The sequence below is a fragment of the Polypterus senegalus genome, chromosome 15 (assembly GCF_016835505.1).
Source record: "Polypterus senegalus isolate Bchr_013 chromosome 15, ASM1683550v1, whole genome shotgun sequence".
NCBI classification, from domain to species: domain Eukaryota; kingdom Metazoa; phylum Chordata; class Cladistia; order Polypteriformes; family Polypteridae; genus Polypterus; species Polypterus senegalus.
Genome location: NC_053168.1, coordinates 66,605,062 through 66,627,510, shown reverse-complemented (window position 1 = coordinate 66,627,510; position 22,449 = coordinate 66,605,062). Strand labels below are relative to the sequence as shown.

Below are 22,449 nucleotides of genomic sequence, written 5' to 3'. Positions count from 1 at the left end.
TACAGCCTTATTCCAAAATTGATTAAATTCATTTTTTTCCTCAGAATTCTACACACAACACCCCATAACGACAACGTGAAAAAAGTTTACTTTAGGTTTTTACAAAATTATTAAAAATAAAAAACTGAGAAAGCACATGTACATAAGTATTCACAGCCTTTGCCATGAAGCTCAAATTGAGCTCAGGTGCATCCTGTTTCCCCTGATCATCCTTGAGATGTTTCTGCAGCTTAATTGGAGTCCACCTGTGGTAAATTCAGTTGATTGGACATGATTTGGAAAGGCACACACCTGTCTATATAAGGTCCCACAGTTGACAGTTCGTGTCAGAGCAAACAAACCAAGTATGAAGTCAAAGGAATTGTCTGTAGACCTCTTAGACAGGATTGTCTCGAGGCACAAATCTGGGGAAGGTTACAGAAAAATTTCTGCTGCTTTGAAGGTCCCAATGAGCACAGTGGCCTCCATCATCCGTAAGTGGAAAAGTTCGAAACCACCAGGACTCTTCCTAGAGCTGGCCAGCCATCTAAACTGAGCGATCGGGGGAGAAGGGCCTTAGTCAGGGAGGTGACCAAGAACCCGATGGTCACTCTGTCAGAGCTCCAGAGGTCCTCTGTGGAGAGAGGAGAACCTTCCAGAAGGACAACCATCTCTGCAGCAATCCACCAATCAGGCCTGTATGGTAGAGTGGCCAGATGGAAGCCACTCCTTAGTAAAAGGCACATGGCAGCCGCCTGGAGTTTGCCAAAAGGCACCTGAAGGACTCTCAGACCATGAGAAACAAAATTCTCTGGTCTGATGAGACAAAGATTGAACTCTTTGGTGTGAATGCCAGGCGTCACGTTTGGAGGAAACCAGGCACCGCTCATCACCAGGCCAATACCATCCCTACAGTGAAGCATGGTGGTGGCAGCATCATGCTGTGGGGATGTTTTTCAGTGGCAGGAACTGGGAGACTAGTCAGGATAAAGGGAAAGATGACTGCAGCAATGTACAGAGACATCCTGGATGAAAACCTGCTCCAGAGCGCTTTGACCTCAGACTGGGGCGACGATTCATCTTTCAGCAGGACAACGATCCTAAGCACACAGCCAAGATATCAAAGGAGTGGCTTCAGGACAACTCTGTGAATGTCCTTGAGTGGCCCAGTCAGAGCCTAGACTTGAATCTGATTGAACATCTCTGGAGAGATCTTAAAATGGCTGTGCACCGGCGCTTCCCATCCAACCTGATGGAGCTTGAGAGGTGCTGCAAAGAGGAATGGGCGAAACTGGCCAAGGATAGGTGTGCCAAGCTTGTGGCATCATATTCAAAAAGACTTGAGGCTGTAATTGCTGCCAAAGGTGCATCGACAAAGTATTGAGCAAAGGCTGTGAATACTTATGTACATGTGATTTCTCAGTTTTTTTATTTTTAATAAATTTGCAAAACCTCAAGTAAACTTTTTTCACATTGTCATTATGGGGTGTTGTGTGTAGAATTCTGAGGAAAAAATGAATTTAACCCATTTTGGAATAAGGCTGTAACATAACAAAATGTGGAAAAAGTGATGTGATGCACTGTATAACAAAACATTTCTAAGAAGGAGCATCTAATGCATATGCCCTGGGAGGGCTGCTGCCTGAACATCAGCAAGATAACAAACCATCCAAGATGTCCTATCACTGCTGTAAATGTGTATTTTATCCCCAGAAGAGAGTCCTCTTTTGTTATTGACTTTATTGTTTTTGAGGTGGGGCATAGATTTCGTCACTGCGGCTTCTCATTCCAGCAAATCAGACTAAAGGTATCAGTCTCTTTTCAGCTCTGCAGCAGTCTGAAAACAGGTAGACATCTCTAACTCTAGAGTTGATGTCCCTGGGCAGTGGGAATCTCTTGTCCTATATTTACACTCATCCATTTGTGTCTACTTTTGTTTAATTGAAACTTGTGCTTCCTTAAGGACAGCTGGATATGTTCCTTCAACTCTGTATTCCACTTTAGGTCAGTTACTTTCTCCTTAGGTTCAGTGACCTTGATGTCAAGTTGGAAGAATATCCACAAATATTGCAGTTCAAGAAAAACAATCTCTGTGAATCCGGGTTAAGCAGGAATATCATATAGTTTTTGTTTAGTTTAGTTTCTATAAGGGACATTTTTGGATCTACTGCACATTTTCTTCTTGTCTTTTGAGTGAGGCAACAGCTCTTCGTAGGATATTATGTAGCTGATAGTTTTTTTGCTGATATCTTAGATCCAGACAAAGAGTCAGATATTAGTGATTTAACTACCTTTTTACATCGACAGGCTAAGATGTTTATGCATCCTATTTATGGAAAGGCTTCAAGAGGTAGCACAAAGAAAAAGGAAAAGACCGACAAGGGTAGGTCTCCTCTTAAGTACAGTCAGAAATCAGGAAGTATTTTCACTACAAGTATTTCTGATGCTGCTGAAAAGGACTCTTGAGAAACCTTGGTCAAAAAGACTGTTGCTGTTGCCTGTGCCTTTAAAAGCCTTGTGTATTCTGCAGTCACCAGCATACTCTTGCCGAATGTAGTAAAATCAAAGAACTGCCACATAAAGAAAGAATTGACTTTTTAAAATCTAAAGGTTTATGTTTTCGAGGCTAGCATTTAATTGATTTTATGTTTATGTTCTTGCTGAAATGGACTTAGCCTCCTTTTTTCAAAATGTTAAATTTAATATATAATTAACCCTGAAGTTCTAATAACCCGTAGGTTGCACTACTGATTGTCCCAGCATGACTACAGGAAGGTACACACTGAAAAACATTAGGGAAAATAAGCCAACATTAAAACTTAATACATTCAAGACAAAATTCAACTAACCAATCATAGTTGTGGCAAACTAAAGTGCAAGTAGATGACAACCGCAAAATAATACACCACAATAAGCCAAAGCCACTCCCCGATACAAATGACAAGACTGTTTACAGCATACAGTTGCTGCATTTGTGTACAGGGTTTGACTCCTGCCTGGTAGATTAGGATTTGATTCCCCACAAACTTGAAGTTTGATTTAAACAGTAAAATAAAATGATTATTCTGGTTTGTCTGACAAATTAGGATTTCAGCTCATACTTTGATGTGTTTAATTTAAGTAGATGCTCTTAATAACTCTAATTATCCTAATGAATAGATGGATGAATTAATTTGGACACATTTCACACTTTCTTGTCATTTTAAAATTAATATGCACTGGATAAAAGGTTCATTACCTGTAAAATATGTAGAGCCCTCCAGATGCTTCAGTATGATTGAATATTTTTTTTAATGAAGTAACATATCTGGTTCGGAATAAAATTACTAAGACAGTACTGCTCTTGATAGCCATTAGTTATTAAATGTGTGCCATCAGGCTTTGCAGCTGTTATTGATTTTGGCAGTTTCTTAATAAAAATAAGGCTTTGAAGAGAGGTGAAAATGTAATTTTTTTTTCCAGGAACCATAAACAAACGCTAAGCCCTTAAACTACGTTTGACTCCTGTTTACATTAAAATTCAGTATTGAACATATTCTAATCAAGCTTGCCATTGCACATTTAAAGACTGTTTTGGTGCCTTTGTTTTTTAAGAGTAGATTTACTTGGCTGGATGTTGGGCATAGATGCTTGGGGCAACCTCTTCCCGACATCACAGTTTTTATTTGTGATCTCATTTTTTGCTTATCTCACATTTTAATTTTTTTTAGTAAGGTACAGAGTGTGCAGGGCCCCTAAACAAGTGCCAAAAGATTATCCTAAATCAAAGTGGGGTGTGGTTTCATCTGACCAATCACAGATGGAGGTGGATTCTGGGGAATTGGACACAAGTCCTAATGTAGGTCTAGGTAAGCCCATGACTACAATTGCAGAAGAGACCTGAACACGGTGTACAACAAACAACTCAAACTGACTTACCTGACCAGTTGACAGCAGAGTCTCATAACCACACACAACCTTAACAGTGACCGTCATCGTCAACACCAACTAATGCACCTCCAGAAAATAATATGAAACATAGTATAGAATATGATTTGCAACTGAAAGACCTGACAGTTGATCTGAGAGAAGAGATTTTGCACCTTAGCAATTGCATGGAGTATATGAAGCATAAAATGGACTGTAAAATGAATTCAGTGGAGCATAAAATAGAGTGTGAAATGAAAATGATTAGAGCCCACTTGAAAAGATGTTGGCAGCATTTTAACATCCAGCACTGAAGAACTGAAACTGGCAACAACTGAGACAAGTGATAGCTTCACAGTCTTTAAAAACTGAAAATAAGACTATACAAGATAAGTTACCAAATTTCAAAAATAAATGAAGTTGCAGTATATTGGCTTGGTTAGTCATAAAGTATAACTGCAGCCATAATTCCTCCCATATGCATTTTTCCCAGCACTATTTGCCACTCTTACTGTCAAATAATTAGAAATCTGGTTGTTCAACATTCACTTAGAATATGATCTAGTGCTGGGGACACTCTAAGAGTGGATGGAAAGAGTAAAAGAAGATTTGAAGGAAAACAGTCTGATGGGGGATGAGGTGCAGGACTGTGTTGTATGAAGAAGGTTGATCAAGCACATCGACCCCATGTAGAAGTGGGAAAAGATGAGGAGGAAGAAGTAGAAGAAGCTGGAGACACTCTAAGGAAGAGATGATAATTGCACCCTTAAAAGACAATCATATGCAGCATTTCTTTCATTCTGAAGATTTATCATATTTAATGGAATACAATTGGCTTTTGAATTTTCAGAGGGTTTTATATTGTCAGCTGTATACTGTAGGGGATAATTTCATGCAATTTCCCTGGCCTAAAATAAATCCAGGAAAACAGAAGTGGAATAAAACAAAGTAATTAAATTAATAAACACAAGAAAGAAGGTTAATGTAGATCTTAGTAACAAAAATAGGTGGAAGACGATAAGCTTATCAACCTTCTAGGTTCCTATTAATGGGTTTATAAAGATTTTCATTTTAAAAGGATGCCTAATACATCTACAGTTGTGCTTGAAAGTTTGTGACCCTTTAGAAGTTTCTATATTTCTGCATAAATATGACTTAAAACATCAACAGATTTTCACTCAAGTCCTAAAAGTAGATAAAAAGAAACCAGTTAAACAAATGAGACAAAAATATTATACTTGGTCATTTATTTATTAAGAAAAATTATCAAATATTACATATTTGTGAGTGGCAAAAGTATGTGAACCTTTGCTTTCAGTATCTGGTGTGACCCCCCTTTGCAGCAATAACTGCAACTAAACGTTTCCAGTACCTTTTGATCATTCCTGCACACCGGCTTGGAGGAATTTTAGCCCATTCCGCTGTACAGAACAGTTTCAACTCTGGGATGTTGGTGGGTTTCCCCACATTAACTGTTCGCTTCAGGTCCTTCCACAACATTTCGATTGGATTAAGGTCAGGACTTCGACTTGGTCATTTCAAAACATTAACTTTATTCTTCTTTAACCATTCTTTGGTAGAACGACTTGTGTGCTTAGGGTCGTTGTCTTGCTGCATGACTCACCTTCTCTTGAGATTCAGTTCACGGACAGATGTCCTGACATTTTCCTTTAGAATTTTCTGATATAATTCAGAATTCATTGTTCCATCAATGAAGGCAAGCCATCTTGGCCCAGATGCAGCAAAACAGGCCCAAACCATGATACTACCACCACCATGTTTCAAAGATGGGATAAGGTTCTTATGCTGGAATGCAGTGTTTTCCTTTCTCCAAACATAATGCTTTTCTTTTAAACCAAAAAGTTCTATTTTGGTCTCATCCGTCTACAAAACATTCTTCCAAATGCCTTCTGGTTTGTCAACATGATCTTTAGCAAACTGCAGATGAGCAGCAATGTTTTTTTTGGAGAGCAGTGGCTTTCTCCTTGCAACCCTGCCATGCACACCATTGTTGTTTAGTGTTCTCCTGATGGTGGACTCATGAACGTGAACATTAGCCCATGTGAGAGAGGCCTTCAGTTGCTTAGAAGTTACCCTGGGGTCCTTTGTGACCTCGCTGAATATTACACGCCTTGCTCTTGGAGTGATCTTTGTTGGTCGACCACCCCTGGGGAGGGTAACAATGGTCTTGAATTTGCTCCATTTGTACACAATCTGTCTGACTGTGGATTGGTGGAGTCCAAACTCTTTAGAGATGGTTTTGTAACCTTTTCCAGCCTGATGAGCATCAACAACTCTTTTTCTGAGGTCCTCGGAAATTGTATTTGTTCGTGCCATGATACACTTCCACAAACATGTGTTGTGAAGAGCAGACTTTGATAGATCCCTGTCTGACAGACGTCAATGAAGTCTGCCCCTTCCCGGCATTCATTAGCTGCAGAGTGCGGACTCCTCCCAGTCCACTGAGCCGGGATGACTGACTGCTGCTGGTCTGGTGTTGACTGAATTAATGAGCAACACACTACACCATGGGCCAAAAAACCATGCCATTTAATTATTTTCAACTATAACTATGTTATTTCTTGATCGATTTTTACATGCTATATATGCGAGCTTGGACATTCCCGGTTTCCTGGGAATTACAGCAGTTTCATTCCCGGGAATGCAGAATGAAAAATGTCCGGGAGCCCGGGAATGGATTCCTTAACTGTACCTACCACAAAAATCTGCCCCAGTGCACTCCCTTCTTACTCCCAGTGCCTTCTTTCTACTATTCCTTGTACCTCTTTCTTCCACCGGAGAACCTTTGTCCAACTCTCCTCCTAGCTCCGAGTTAAAATCCAGACTTGTTGGATGGGGCTTTTAAGCCATTTTGAGGGTCAGGACTAGTCTATTAGATTCTCAGCACCTCCACACTAGAACTCCCTCTAACAGAATCAGATGTTTAAGCAATCCAGAACCCCTACCGTTTGTCATTTTAAAAATCCCGGAATAGTTCTGCAGTCTTTACTAAGGAAAACGATATCTCCTTGAGGCAACCACCTGCTACTCCTGCTCTTAACGGGCTTTCTCTTACACAATATAGTTGCCATCTGTAAATAATTGTGCCTCAAATATTTATTAAAACATTTATTTTACTATATGCATGTTAAATACTTTGCTAAAAGTAACCTAATTGATTTTCCTAACCATTCCTCATTATCTACAATAGAAATTATACTTTCTAGCTGCAATAAGCATATAAGCATAGGTGGGGAACTTATATTTCAAAGCAGCCACAGATGTGGTGAGTAAAAGTGGAATTTGCTACATCATACAAAATTGAGAAATTAGGTTGCTACATCAAAAATGAAAACACTCAACAAGTAATTGAAAACATTATGATACCTTTACACACAAATGAGAATGAGAAAATTTAAGTTGCATTTTATCTCAGTATTTGAACACCACCCCAAAACTTACACCAGCAATTTAAGGTCTGAAAATATCTCACCCTAGAGAATGTCAGTTCACCCACCCAGGGTGATCCAAACATCGGCAATTATTTTCAGATCCCCAGTTTCAAAAATAATCCACTTACTCACTGCTAGGAGAGAGGCCAGGTAAAACCACACCCTTGAATCAGAAGCAAATGCAGTCCTTAAATAATGTTAAACTATGGATTTGCAGACCATGAGTGTTAAGCAGCACTCAATACAATATGTTCTTCATCAATCTGTATCAAAAATGGTCAGATCCAAACAAAAATTATGCACTGCTAACAACTTTGAAGCCTACGCCCACAGCACTGCATTTTCATTTAAAAATGCCCTTTTTCAATTAAAACAGTCTCTGTGCACACTAGCATTTTCACATTGTTTACAGAAATATCTCCATCCTCACTAAAATGATCACAAATACAAATGACATAGACATTCGCTTACACTTGGCATGCATTAGTGGAGAAATTCTTAAAGAGATGGTTACTCTACTGGCCACAAGATTTATAACAAAATTGTAGTACCCAATAAATTATTTTGCTGAAACCGGACCTAGAACAGAAGTGCTGAAAAGTCTTAAGACTGTCTGTAAAGTAGACTTTCCCAGTGATTTCCAGTCATGTAATTTGACACAGTACAGCAACGAGATATGCAACTTTGACATCAAATCTGACATGCCCCAAAACAAAAAGTTGAGTAACCTGACATTGATTTAAGAGAGTAAGCGCATCCATGGACTAAAGGCCATGTTCTGTTACTCCAGTAACTCTGTCCATTTAGTTTTGCAGCTAGTCGTCTCCTCTTATTAATATCTATAATATTTATATTTTAACTTTCAAATTTAATTCTGCTGGCACAGTGGCTGGTCCTGCTGCCTTTGAATCTAGTGTCCTGTACCCAGTCACTGTCTGCATGGGAATTTCACTGGGCCTATCTTCCCACATTAAGTGTATCTCACTGGTAACTATAAATTGGCATCATTAATACCTGCAAAAGGAACCCTGCAGTGGACTTGTACCTTGTCTAAGGTTGGTTTCTTCTTTGCAACAAATGCCACCAGGATAGGCTGCAGTCCCTCTGGACCCTGAATGAAATAAAGCTGGCTCAGAATGTCATGTTATGTTATTCTATCTCCATATCACAAACTACTGTGGTGCTGTTTTTTCACATTTTTGATTAATATACATAGCTGTTTTAAACTGAACACATTGTTTGGAACCCAGACATTTACATTCTATTACCGAAATGCAATTAGGGGTTTACTGTGGGCCAACATGCAGTTTTGTAGTCTCATGTCTAAGAGTTCCATTAGTTGTAGAAACTATTAACAAGTTTAAATGTAATGATTGGACTGCCTGGTAGAAAAATGATTCACCACTGCCCAAAGTCAGACAAAGACACTTCCCCACAACCTGGCATTCTGACCCCTTCCAAGTCTGTTTTGTAACCAGATTTGAATCTTTCTCTCCAAGGTGGGGTTTCAGTCATAACGGGCAGGAGGGGTTATTGTTTTTTTGCTTAAGTGGTATATTGATGTTTCTATTGTCCAAACTCCATTCTGACTCTTTTTTTGTATTCACTGTTCTCCTCCATTTCACAGGAAGAGCTTCCACAGCCTGGAGCAGCTGTCAGCAGAAATTAGTTTATCTCAGACCTCACTTGACCCAACTCACTTACAAGACATAGATGGAAAACTTGAAGGTTCAAGTTCACGAAGTGAAGGTATGTATGCACTGAGAGATGACTATTGGTCACAATAATGAGCAAGCTCAAGTGGATCCTTTTTGGAGAAGGTGTTTATAATATTATTTCACTCTGGATAATACTGTGTCATTTGAGATAATATAGTCATAATCATTGTTAACCCAGCAAATACCGGTATGTAGAAAAGAAATTCATCAAAAAGAAAACTGAAATACACATATTAGATCAGTTGTCCTCAAACTTGGAATCACAACTTAGTCAAAGTGGGGTCATCAAAAGACATAATATCAGGTGGTACACAAATGCTCTATGTGGCACATATACTGAGTCACAACCTGAGATCAATTTAATATGCAATTTAAGTTAAGAGTAAAATGACACCAAAATGTAGTAAAATAACAAGATCTCAACAGTCCAACCGCACAGACCAGTTTAACAAGCAAGTGTTACAGAAACTAGAGTGCGTTTTGTCAGACAGGACTCACTCACTATTGTTGCCATTAAGGTCAGTCAATATCCAACCCGCTATGTCTTAACATAGGGTCACGGGGGTCTGCTGGAGCCAATCCCAGCCAGCATAGGTTCAAAGTTCAAAGGATAAAAAAGCAACAGTTCAAATGTTCTTTCTTAATGGACCTTTACACAAAGTGGAAAAATGGTGAGAGGTTGTGAAAAACACTTATATAACAGGCCAGGGCTCTCCTCAGCCTGTCCAGAAAAAAGCTTCATCAAAGGCAGGGTGACTTTTAAATGTCCCAAAATCTATCAAAATGCCCATCAAAGGAAAAAAAAAACCATAAAAAAAACATTGGCATGAGAATCAAGTCCACAAAGAATCTTTATAAAATATAAATGTATTTATATAAACATGAGAAGAATAAAAATGACCAAAAAAAAGAATAAAGCATTTGCCTAAAAGGTACTCCAAATCCATAAAACAAGAATAAAATCCAAAAGCAGTTAATCGGGAAGCCAGATAATCAATACTCACAGTAAATGAAATACACTCCAAACGACAATGAAGCACAGAAGGATCTTCTTCTTTTTCTTCTTCTTGTTTTACTGACACTTGGCAAACAAGAGTTTGGTGCATTGCTGTCACCAGCTGGTATGGAGTATGGATAAGAATGTTTTCATTACTATATCCTCTCACTCCCCACACTCGGTGGCCTTCAAAAATTGTAATATACACCAATAGAATGCATCCTGTTTGCTTCTGCAAAATATCTTCCAAAATAAGATTCACTCTAAGTTCCCTGAGGCTTTCTACTTAAATCTTCCTATCCTTGTCATACCTCTGACATTGTAATATCACATGTTCTGTTGTTTCTGCCTTTCCACAATATCTACATACCATATACTCACGTATAAATCGATCATAAAATCAGACCCCAACTTATTCGCCCGTTCAAAAATGCGACACTTCAATTTTTATTTTTTTGTTACATCTTCTTTCCTCCTCCAATCTCGCATCAGTTTCTCAGACACATCGAATTTTGTTGCAGCAGCGCAGTTACCAATTTCTTTCACTACTTCAATGACGTTTAATTTAAAACCAGCTTCATATTTTCTTCTGATTGAACACTCCATTGTAGATAAGGGATGCTCTTACGATAAAGATGTATGAGGGTGTGAGATACAAAAAAACACAAATCATTGCAAACGTTGCTTCGAAATAGTTCAGTGATTACCGTGTGGTCACGTAGGCACAATAGAGAGAGAGAGAGAGAGGTTAGGAGCACGCTCTGATACAGCGTATTGCCGCACTCACATAGAAAAAATAGGCTGTGTGCTCCGTGGTTACTCTCTCAGGTGGGCATTAGCATATCATAATCCCTTGGACCAATAGCATGAGTTTTCCACATTTGACTTATACGACCGACATTATAAAATACCAGAAAATATACTGTAATATCAAGTACCGACTTATATGGGGGAGAACTTATCCATGAGTATATATGGTAAGTTGGGAAGTGGTTTCCCTATCCTATAAAGTGAACTGTTTAGATCAGTGTGTCCAAATCTAAGTCGTGTTATCAATCGTTCATCATTTCTATTCCTCACTGTACATCTCATTTATCCCACTTTCCTCTGAACTCTGTAATACCATTGTCCCTTCCTTTCTTCCTCCCATTGTTTTTGCCACCTTTCCTTTATCATTTGTTTAACAATACTTCTTATTTCAGCTTTAATTGGACCTACTACTAATTGTATTTATTCGTATTTTGTGCATTTTATTGCAATTTGATCTGCTGTTTCATCTCTGTGGTGACATCAGGGTCACCCTGCCTCTTCGGGGTTCCACCCACAAAACACAAAGAAGATAAGAGAACACAGCACAATACATAAATAATAAATAAACAGAACAATATTAATAAGCGAGTTGATTGTCTGTTACCCGCCTGTGTCGTTCACTCAGCCATTCCCCATTGACATTGAGTGTCTTCTGGCGAGTGAAGCGAGCAGTGGGTAAAGCCCCCTAGTATTACTGAAAATAAACAGTAGTGGAAAAAAAGCAATGGCAACTCAGTAAAGTCAGAAAATGAAAAGAGTATTAGTTTATCAGAAATTAAATGACAGTGAGAGAAGTCCTAAATCCAGTGTAAAGGAAACTTAAGAAGAATCCATCCATCCATCCATTTTCTAACCCGCTGAATCCGAATACAGGGTCACGGGGTCTGCGGAGCCAATCCCAGCCAACACAGGGCACAAGGCAGGAACCAATCCTGGGCAGGGTGCCAACCCACCGCAGGACACACACAAACACACCCACACACCAAGCACACACCAGGGCCAATTTAGAATCGCCAATCCACCTAACCTGCATGTCTTTGGATTGTGGGAGGAAACCGGGCGCCGGAGGAAACCCACGCAGACACAGGGAGAACATGCAAACTCCACGCAGGGAGGACCCAGGAAGCGAACCTGGGTCTCCTAACTGCGAGGCAGCAGTGCTACCACTGCGCCACCGTGCCGCCCTACTTAAGAAGAATATTTCATAAATACATTTGTACCTGCATCATATATATCAAATTTTGATATGATTAGAAACATGGATCCATGGGTGATTCTGAGAGGTTTTACACTGATAAAAAGACAGAATCACATTGCTGTTCTAATAAAAAGTGTGTACGTAGCAACACATGCCAAACATACAGCCACCTTTTATTTGGCTAACAGCGGTAGAACAATACACAGATATACAATACACTGCATACCTCGATTTTAAGTTTACAATGCCATCATTTAAGGTTTATTTTAAATATGAACATATTTATAGAAAGGACCCTCATAAGGTTCTTCACAAAGAAAACAAGGATGCATTTTAAAGAAAGTGCTGTTTTGAAACAGCTTTGGTAATTAAAAGAAATGAACAAATTCACAAGTATATTCATTGCAGGCAGCTGTGTGCTTTACAGGCTTGGACTCATTTGCAAAATTTCCATCCTGTTAACTGAGGCGTCCTACAAGACCACCGAAAAATGAATATTCAGCTGTCCCAATGCACAAAATATTCTCTTAATTTCAAAATCAAAATTGCTCCTGCTTGGAAGAGAAGTGTATATTAGTCACCTGATAGCTCCTTGCTGTTCCTGACAAGCGCATGACTCCTCAAACAGTTGCAGGCTTTGAGTTCATCTGGCACTTTGGATCTCTTGGAGGACTCGGTTCTTTTGATTCATTTCAGTTTGCATCTGTTGCCAGTCGAAGTGTTTCTCTTGAGTCATGGGTCTGCCACGTGTCTTACAGACTGCCTGGATGTGATGCCAAGAACCAGCATGAAGTCTGGGTTCAACTTTTATTTTACAGCCTACCACACATGAAGGAAAAAGCAGCAATGGATAGAAAATATAATATTTCGCTCCCAAGAGAAAACAATAACTCTGTAAAAATCTGTTGATCTGCACCACATATGTACTTATATTTCACATTATATTTTTCTAGGCAAGGAAGACACTCCTTCTTTATTGGGTTTGTGTGGCTCTTTGACATCGGTGGCTAGCTACAAGTCGCTAGCCAGTCTTAAGTCAAGCGAATGTCTGGCAAGCCCCACTACAGAGATGACAAGCCCCGGCCTCACGCCCTCATGATAACTTCAGCACCTGGGGAAGAAGATGAATGTACACGCTACTCCTACATTCCGCCAAGCCATTTGCCAAAATATATGAGAAATAATGTTACAAGGTTTCCTAGAGGCGTCACTTGCTATAGTACACCTGGTGTGCATTGGACTTAGTGAGACATTTGAAATATTATGAAGAAGGCTTATGAACTTTGTACAGCGTACTGGTGTTGGGAATAAAAGGCAGAGTCCACATGAGGGGTTTTCTCTGTGTCTTCTTATGCATCATTGAGGGAATCCGTGTGTAGCTACTTCTCGTTTGGTATAGTTTTATCATAAATGCAATAAATGAAATGCTATTTTTGTACCTTCAGGCAAATTGTAGTCACAAGCCACCAGTTGCTCCGCTGTCCTTGAATGCAACTGTTGATTTACAATATACAGTATAATGGATTTTCACTTTTGGTTCAAAGAAAAATCTATCCTTGATCATAAATACAAGTCAGTTAACTGATAAGACATGACAAATGTTCAGTTATGAGTAAGTCAAGTCAATTCAAGTGACATCACTCTTTGCCACAAGTATTTGCGTTCACCTTTGTTTATTTTAGAAGCATTTGTCTTTGCTCTTATCAGCCAGATAACTTATAACAGTCAGTCATCTTTGAATGTGGAAAGTCTAAACTAATTCATTCTTCAAGAGACAGCTTTTTGTGTTTTCATCAGCTCAACACGCTTTTTAATCCCGTCGGCCGTGTTCTTGACCCATCATGCATTGAGTGAGCTGTCTTGAATGTACTCAGAGAACGTATGAGAGTGAAAACAGTTTGCTTTTGCTCCCAAGTTTATTTTGTGTGGAAGCTTAAGACTTTTTTTTTTGTTGTTATTTTAACTAGCATCATATAGAAACATTTTTAATAAGGTTTTAATATGTATGAATCAATCCGTGGCACACAGCCAAAGCAAGTAGTAGAGTTACGGGCACCATTTTAATTTACATGGTACTATTGCATTAGATCCTACATTATTTTCTAATTAATTTTCTTTTATTGTCCAGTCTTGTCAGTAATGTATACATTATATCTATTTTGGCTTTTGTGTTTTAACATTTTTTTTTTTTTACATCAAAGTTAGCCATTTTCAGTCATTAATAATAATAATAAAAGTGAAGAGGTATGTTGCTATGAAGAAAAGTGCTGGCTTACTCACTGCCCCAAATAGCATATGGCAGGTATTATATGGAATGGAAGATCCATTCATTGTATAAAACGGGGCCATTGGGGGCTGAGGCCTACTCCAGGAATATTGAATGTAAGGAGGAGACGCCAATCCACACTGAACAACAATGGGGACAATCCATAGGTGCCCAGTAACTTCACCATCTTTGGAATGTGTGAGGAAACGTTGAGAATCGCTAGAAGAACACACACAGACACTTGGACAACATGAAAGCTTTTCACTGACGGTGGCTGGGTCGGCATTTGAGCTCAGGCTCCTGTAGCTGTCAGGCAGTATCACTAACCACTGTGCCACCATACTGTCCCTCAGCACCGTTGTCCAAGTCAAAATATCCTGTAAAGGTTTGTTTCTTGTTTTTATTCATATGCCATTCTCAAAAGATGTAATTGTTTGCTTTATTTTCTGTATTATTAGTTCATTTATAGTAAATGTGAACCACGTCTTGGTTGAACTATATTGAGTTGGTCTTTTGGTCCATTAAAGAAACCTTCTCCTATCTGTTTGTATTGTGTCACATCCAAATCATGCTACTGTGAGCCTGCAGAAGAAAACATACAATTGCAATTGTAACTCAAATAAAATAAAGAAAGAACAAAAAAGCACTGAAATGTTTAGTTTTCTTTGTATGGAATCATAACCTAATGAATTATAAAGTACCTTTTAAATCTGGCATTAGGGATCGCTGAGGTTGTTCCAGTGAACTTGATGAGTTCGACTTCAGCGAGAAGTTCGGGTTTTCTCCATGCTGAAGTTATTTTTTGGTGTACATTAATTTGCTATGGGATGGTGTCCTAAAGTGAGGCATACATTTTAAAACATACAGTGCCTGTGTTTTACAGTTTAAAATGGAGCGTCAAGTTCAAGAAGACAAAGACATAGAAGTGCATGTCGACAATTGAGAAGATCAAGTTATGACCTAGACAGATAGCTAGATAGATAATTTGTCACCAGGGGGAAATTTGTTTTTTTTCACAGAAGATATTTAAATAAATATATATACAGTACACACACACTTTGGTCTAAACACACACCAGAATGACTGTAAAGCAGGACAATTCAAGAGGAAGGAAACTTCTGCATAAGGCCTCACTGGGACTGGGACTGCCAAGTCAGAAGTATTGCTGTTTGGTATAAATGAGCCCCAGTCGTGTTTCCTGACACACTTTTGCTGTATAAATTCATTAGCTGAAAGTACTTAGCATTAGTGTATCAGAGAGAGGTTGTGCAGCATTGTTCACAGTGGTACTCGGTTTTAATTCTCTCCTTCGCTATGGCCTACTGAGGGTCCAGAGTGCGTCCTATAACTGAGCTTGCCCTGTTAATTAGCTTGTTAATTCGGTGGGCCTCTCTTGAATTGAGGTTACCAGCCCAACACACCACAGTGTAGAAAATCACACTGGCCATCACAGAGTTATAGAAGATGTGAAGGATGTCACTTCCCACATTAAAGGAACACAGACTTCTAAGGAAAAAGAGTCAGTTCTGCCCTTTCTTATACACTGTAGTTCCTCTGTATTCCAAGACCAGTCCAACCTGTCATTAATGTGGGACTTATAGGAGTGGACCACCTCTACAACCACTCCATGAATAGTGACTGGACACAGAAGCTCTTTGGTTCAGTAAAGGTCAGTAAGCAGTTCTTTGGTTTTGCTGATGTTAACATGCAGACAATTCTCTTTGAATCAATAAGCAAACTTCTCCACCCAACTCCTCTCCTCTGTCTCATCCCCCCTTATCGATACACCCCATAAGTGCAGAGTCATCTGAGAATTTCTGCAAGTAACATGACCTGGTGTTATATTTATAGTGTGAGGTGTAAAGAGAAGAGGAGAGAGGACTGTTCCTTGTGGTGCTCCAGTGTTGCTCATCCGTATCAGAAACACAGCCCTCGAGTCTCTTAGACTGCAGCTTACCCGACAGATAGTTGATTATCCAGGGCACCTTAGGCTCATCCACCTGCATATCTCTGAGTTTACCCCTTAACAGATGGATGGCTTGATAGTACTGAAGACACTGGAGAAATCAAAAAACATAATCCTGACAGCGCTGCCAGCTTTGTCCAGGTGAGTATAAGCCTTGTGGAGCAGAGAGAGAATTGCACCCTCCACTCCAATCCTTGTCCGATGGGCAAACTGCAATGGGTCCAGGTGGTCCACCGCAAGAGGACCCATATTGTCCAGGACCAGTCTCTCATGATATGAGACGTAAGTGCCACTGGTCTGCAGTCATTGGGTGAAGAGGCGCCTGCCTTCTTTGGAATAAGAATACAAAAATTTTATGTAACAGCCACCTTGGTCGTGTGTTTATTATGGTGATCAAAGTGATCACAAAACCAAGTGTTATGACAGAAAGAAGAAGAAGAGCAGCGACATTTTCTGAACGTCAAGCAAATCACAGAAGCCACTTATATGATGAAGAGCACCATCATAGGAAGAAGAAGAGCAACGATATCTACTGAGTGACCGGTGTGGAATGCAAAAGGCAAAAATGACAAAGATGGAGACATGCATGCCAGCAATCAAGAAGATCGTCCAATGTGTGTTCAGAATTCATAATCAAATGTAAGTCGTTATTTGTGTAAACAACTAGCCTTTTGTTGTGTCACACAGCTCCCCCTCTAAAGGCTCTTTACCATCTAAAAGCAGCATTTTATTTTTGAATTTATTGTATTTATTGATCATTGAATTTTATTATATGTGCATGAATTACAGCAAACATACCTGTGGGTCATGCATGTAAGAGCCTAATGTAAACTAATGTTAATGGTAACTTCACAGACGTTTTTCGCTTATTTTGCATAGAATGTCGGTTTCACTTTAGCTACATTCATAATGGAAGATTCTGTTTTACCCCACAAGGCTAACATGTTCATGGAAGGCGGATAAATGTTCTGCTGATTCTCTGGTCTGACAACAGAATGATCTCCGGTTGTTAGATAGACAGCTAGACAAGGGCATGAACTGTCAGGCAGAAAGGTTTTAAAGACATAGTTTTCTGTCCATTAAGGACTTACAGTATGTTAAACCTGCGTCTTAGTGTATGTGATAACATAGAAACTTTAAGAAATATAAGCAAGAGACTTAAGCCTTAAACAAAACATCACAGACGAGAAATGAATTCTTTTCGAGTGTATTATCCATCTCTGTCCTTTATTTTTTTCTGTTTACTGTTTGCTTTGAATTCCACTAAAACTATTAAAATGAGGAAAACCGGACTGTCTATTTTTTTGTACGATTCATACTAATTGTTTGACACTTTCTGGTAGCTCTGTTTGAAAATTATTTTAAAACACTTGATAAATGTTACTAGAGTGTGTTTATGGCAAACTAATCAAATAACAAAGTGATAACTACAACAATGGGAGGAAGAAGATGAGGAAGGCGGCACGGTGGCTCAGTGGGTAGCACTGCTGTCTCACAGTTAGGAGATCCGGGTTCGCTTCCTGGGTCCTCCATGCGTGGAGTTTGCATGTTGTCTGCGTGGGTTTCCTCCGGGGTCTCCGGTTTCCTCCCACAGTCCAATGACATGCAGGTTAGATGTATTGGGGATTCTAAATTGTCACTAGTGTGTGCTTGGTGTGGGTGTGTGTGCCCTGTGGTGGGCTGCCACACTGCCTGAGGTTTGTTTCCTGCCTTGCACCCTGTGTTGGCTGTGATTGGCTCCAGCAGACCCCCGTGACCCTGTAGTTAGGATATAGCGGGTTGGATAATGAATGGATGGAAGAAGATGAGGAGCAGCAACATCTGCTGAGCGTTAAGCAACTCACACTTCAGTGACAAAGAACAAGACAAGACACTGAAGCGCATCAAGACTGGATTAAAACCTAGCGTGTAAACTCGGACTGTACCACAAAACACATTCGGGGATTGACCAAGACACATTTATACTTGTTCAGTTCAGTATTCTTCTAGTCAATAAGTGATATTGTTTGGTCAATGTCGCATAGCTAAGAATGTCACAGCAGAGGATGTGAGACTCTCCTGATGGAATCAGAGTTGTGCCTGCAATTATTGATTTTTAAGAATCAGAAAAGGAGAAGGTGGAGTGTCAGGCCCATTGACCAAAAGTGGTGAAGGAATGGCGAGTGTAATGTTCTCGTGTGTGAGAGACCTACATGATGCATTTCACATGTTTTTGCACCCTTCCTTTATCACTCTGGAATCTGCGTAACCAGCCTCTCCTTGAAGTTCACCCTTTTGGATACACAGCAGCAGCGTATGTTGTTCTCCAGATTTGATGTCATTTTCATTGAGGGGCCTTCATGCCCAGTGTGGACTCATCAAGTGTAAACTAGGCTTGAGGCCTCTGGGGGAATTTCTACTATATTTGTGAACTTGGAGAGGCGTCAGCTAACTCTTAAGAATTACCCAGTTCAGAGGATGTGGACCCACCTGCGCCTGCTGCCCCACTGGCTTTCCTAAGAAGACACTATTAATCTTTGTCTTGAGGAAATACCTCCAGATAGACAATGTTTTAGTGAAAACTTCAAGCCGTCCCCTCCATTGCTGAGGTGTTTCACTTGCATGTTGTTGAGCTGCGGCGTTTGCTTCCTTTTGAAGTTGTGTGTTTGCTGCTTACAGGTCTCTCACAGTGAGAAGTGAGGTGCATTCAAGCGCCAACAAAATGTAAAGGGGCATGCATGTGCCATCTCACCAACAACAACAACAACATTTATTTATATAGCACATTTTCATACAAACAGTAGCTCAAAGTGCTTTACATATTAAAGAATAGAAAAATGAAAGATACAATTATAAAACAAAATAAATCAACATTAACATCGAATGCACCAAATGCAACTCACGCTTATATAAGCTTCTACATCTTCCGTAGAATTCACACCTACTCCTGTGGCTGTGGTTGAGCGTGAGGAGAGCGGACTGCTCCATACACACTCTGTTGAGACATGACAATAAGAAATCCATTGTGCTATAAATGTGAACTGGAAGTAGAACCATGTCCTAACCACTGGAAATACTCCAAAGTAACAATGGTAGCATTCATAGATAGATAGATACTTTATTAATCCGAAGGCGAAATTCACATACTTTAGCAGCAGCATACTGATAAAAAAAAATATTAAATTAGAGTGATAAAATGCAGGTAAAACAGACAATAACTTTTAATAATGTTAACTTTTAACGTTTACCCAGAGGGGTGAAATTGAAGAGTCGCATAGTGTGGGGGAGGAATGATCTCTTCAGTCTGTCAGATGAGCAGGACATTGACAGCAGTCTGTCACTGAAGCTACTCCTCTGCCTGGAGATGATCCTGTTCAGTGGATGCAGTGGATTCTCCATGATTGACAGGAGTTTGCTCAGCGCCCATCACTCCGCGACAGATGTTAAACTGTCCAATTTTACTCCTACAATAGAGCCTGCCTTCTTAACAAGTTTGTCCAGGCGTGAGGCGTCTTTCATCTTTATGCTGCCTCCCCAGCACACCACCGCGTAGAAGAGGGCATTCGCCACAACCGTCTGATAGAACATCTGCAGCATCTTATTGCAGATGTTGAAGGACGCCAGCCTTCTAAGGAAGTATAGTCGGCTCTGTCCTCTCTTGCACAGAGCATTAATATTGGCAGTCCAGTCCAATTTGTCATCCAGCTGCACTCCCAGATATTTAAAGGTCTGCACCCTCTGCACACAGTCACCTCTGATGATCACAGGGTCCATGAGGGGCCTAGGCCTCCTAAAATCCACCACCAGCTCCTTGGTCTTGCTGGTGTTAAGATGTAAGTGGTTTGAGTCGCACCATTTAACAAAGTCTTTGATTAACTTTCTGTACTCCTCCTCCTGCCCACTCCTGATGCAGCCCACAATAGCAGTGTCATCAGCGAACTTTTGCACGTGGCAGGACTCCGAGTCATATTGGAAGTCTGATGTATATAGATTGAACAGGACCAGAGAAAGTACAGTCCCCTGCGGCGCCCCTGTATTGCTGCACACAATGTCAGACCTGCAGTTCCCAAGACGCACATATTGAGGTCTGTCTGTAAGATAGTCCACAATCCATGCCACCAGGTGTGAGTCTACTCCCATCTCAGTCAGCTTGTCCCTAAGGAGCAGAGGTTGGATGGTGTTGAAGGCGCTAGAGAAGTCCAGAAACATAATTCTTACAGCACCACTGCCTTTGTCCAGGTGGGAGAGGGATTGGTGTATCATATAGATGATGGCATCCTCCGCTCCCACCTTCTCCTGGTATGCGAACTGCAGAGGGTCGAGGGCATGGTGGACCTGTGGCCTCAGGTGGTGAAGCAGCAGCCACTCCATGGTCTTCATCAGATGTGACGTCAGAGCGACAGGCCAGAAGTCATTCAGCTCACGTGATACCTTTGGGACAGGAGTGATACAAGAGCATAAGCGACAGAAAGCCACACACCCAGGGATGAAAGGTTGATGTGAAGGGAGACGGGCAATGATGTGAAGCGCACTGCTGAACTTCTTTAAAAATGGTAGCATTTCACTAAAACTTTTTTTTTTTTTAACAGTATTTCTGCAATCTCAAGACACAAATCAATCCTCGACAACATTCTTGGCTTGAAAAACTGGCACATTTATTTTGCTTTATACTTGGACGGGTGCCTTTTAAAAACTGCAAGCATGGACAACATATTGTTATCATTTAAAAAAATGTCTAGTTTAGAACACAATTTCCCATGGGAAAATAATGTACATCGTGATTATGAAAAAAATAATAATTTTGACTTGGAAAATGGCAAACGTATCCTTTAAGATATTTGGTTATAATTTGAGATATAATGCTAGGCCTGTTTTTGTGAGCTCTTCTCACTTGAGGCCGCTCTCATCATAAAAAAATAATGCTTCTGGTCAATAAAAATGAAGTTTTCCTCTTCCCGATTACCACTGTAACTATAAATTTTTGACTTTGAATATTTTAAGACATTCAATTAAATAGAATATTCGATAAAGAACATGTATGTAAACAAATACTGTAAGTTACAAGGAAACTGCATTTTATTTATCTCTTGAACAGTCATGGGGAGGCATGGTGTGGTGCTGAGGCGTCACCCATTGAATGGCTGTCCTAATTCCATATCCGGAGGTGGTTCGTTGTGTGGTGGATGAGGCAACGTGCTGTATCAGTGCATGTTCTCAACCTCTCCATCTCATCAAGACCATCTTAACATATGGGCACTGGCTGGGAGCCCCAGAAACATAGGGGCTCATGATGTTTCTGATGCCTACATAAGGTTCTGTTTTGCTATCAACACAGGGGTCCCAGCGCACTACTTTTCCCGGGGGCCTATGATGGTGTTAAGATGGCCCTGCCTCTCAGAACATAAAAGAAGTGTAGAAGTGCACTTTCCACCAAGTCAGACAGTTTCTTGTCGCAGTGCTGTTTCACATCATCTAGTCCAAGAATTCTGAAATGTTTTAATCTGAGGACCCAAATTAGAAAATCAGTAGAGGATTATCACATTAATCACAGCAGAGCCATATACAGACAAGTAATAATTTTCATATAATAATGATTTAAAAAAGTAAGAATAATTATCATTCAAAACATGGTAAAGGTTCCTGAGGCACACTAATAAAAACAGAGGTACCAAAGCGGTCCATCAGAGTGATACCTTAGGGCAGGGATCTCAAACTCCTGGGGCCTCATGCATAACGCCGTGCGTAGAATTCGCACTATAACGTGACGTACGCACAAACGGCAAAATGTGCTTACGCACAGAGAAATCCAGATGCAGGAATCTGTGCGTACTCCAACTTTCGCTACATAAATCCCGGTCAGCGTGAAAAGTAATACTTGTGCACGCGCCTCCTGTCCCGCCCCCAACTCCTCCCAGAATTACGCCTGTTTGAATATGCAAATCAACATAAATAGCCCTAAAGCTCAGCCTTCTGTGAAAAGACAATGGGAAAAGCACGGGGGAAAATATTAGAATTTCAGCGAATACCAAGTGGAGGCAAAGGAAGAACTTACTATTTGTTCAAATAAACCGTGGTATAAACAACAAAAAGAAGTTGATCGAGTGACATAGCGTGTCGGAGAAACTCGAAAGCTCATGTTCACAAAGTCGCACAGTACCCGAAATAAAAAAGAAGTCGC

General features: G+C 40.2%; 1 protein-coding gene across 2 annotated transcripts in view; it reads left to right on the top strand.

Annotated features, from left to right (window-relative positions):
• Positions 1-14,966, top strand: part of rundc3b (RUN domain containing 3b) — a 241,720-nt gene extending 226,754 nt beyond the window's left edge. For both annotated transcript variants that reach the window (XM_039737021.1, XM_039737022.1), the window contains 2 exons: positions 8,965-9,086; positions 13,014-14,966. In XM_039737021.1, coding sequence (XP_039592955.1) covers positions 8,965-9,086; positions 13,014-13,159 — 268 coding nt within the window. In that variant the 3' untranslated portion in view covers positions 13,160-14,966. The remainder of the gene's footprint in view (positions 1-8,964; positions 9,087-13,013) is intronic.
• The last annotated feature ends 7,483 nt before the right edge of the window (positions 14,967-22,449 follow it).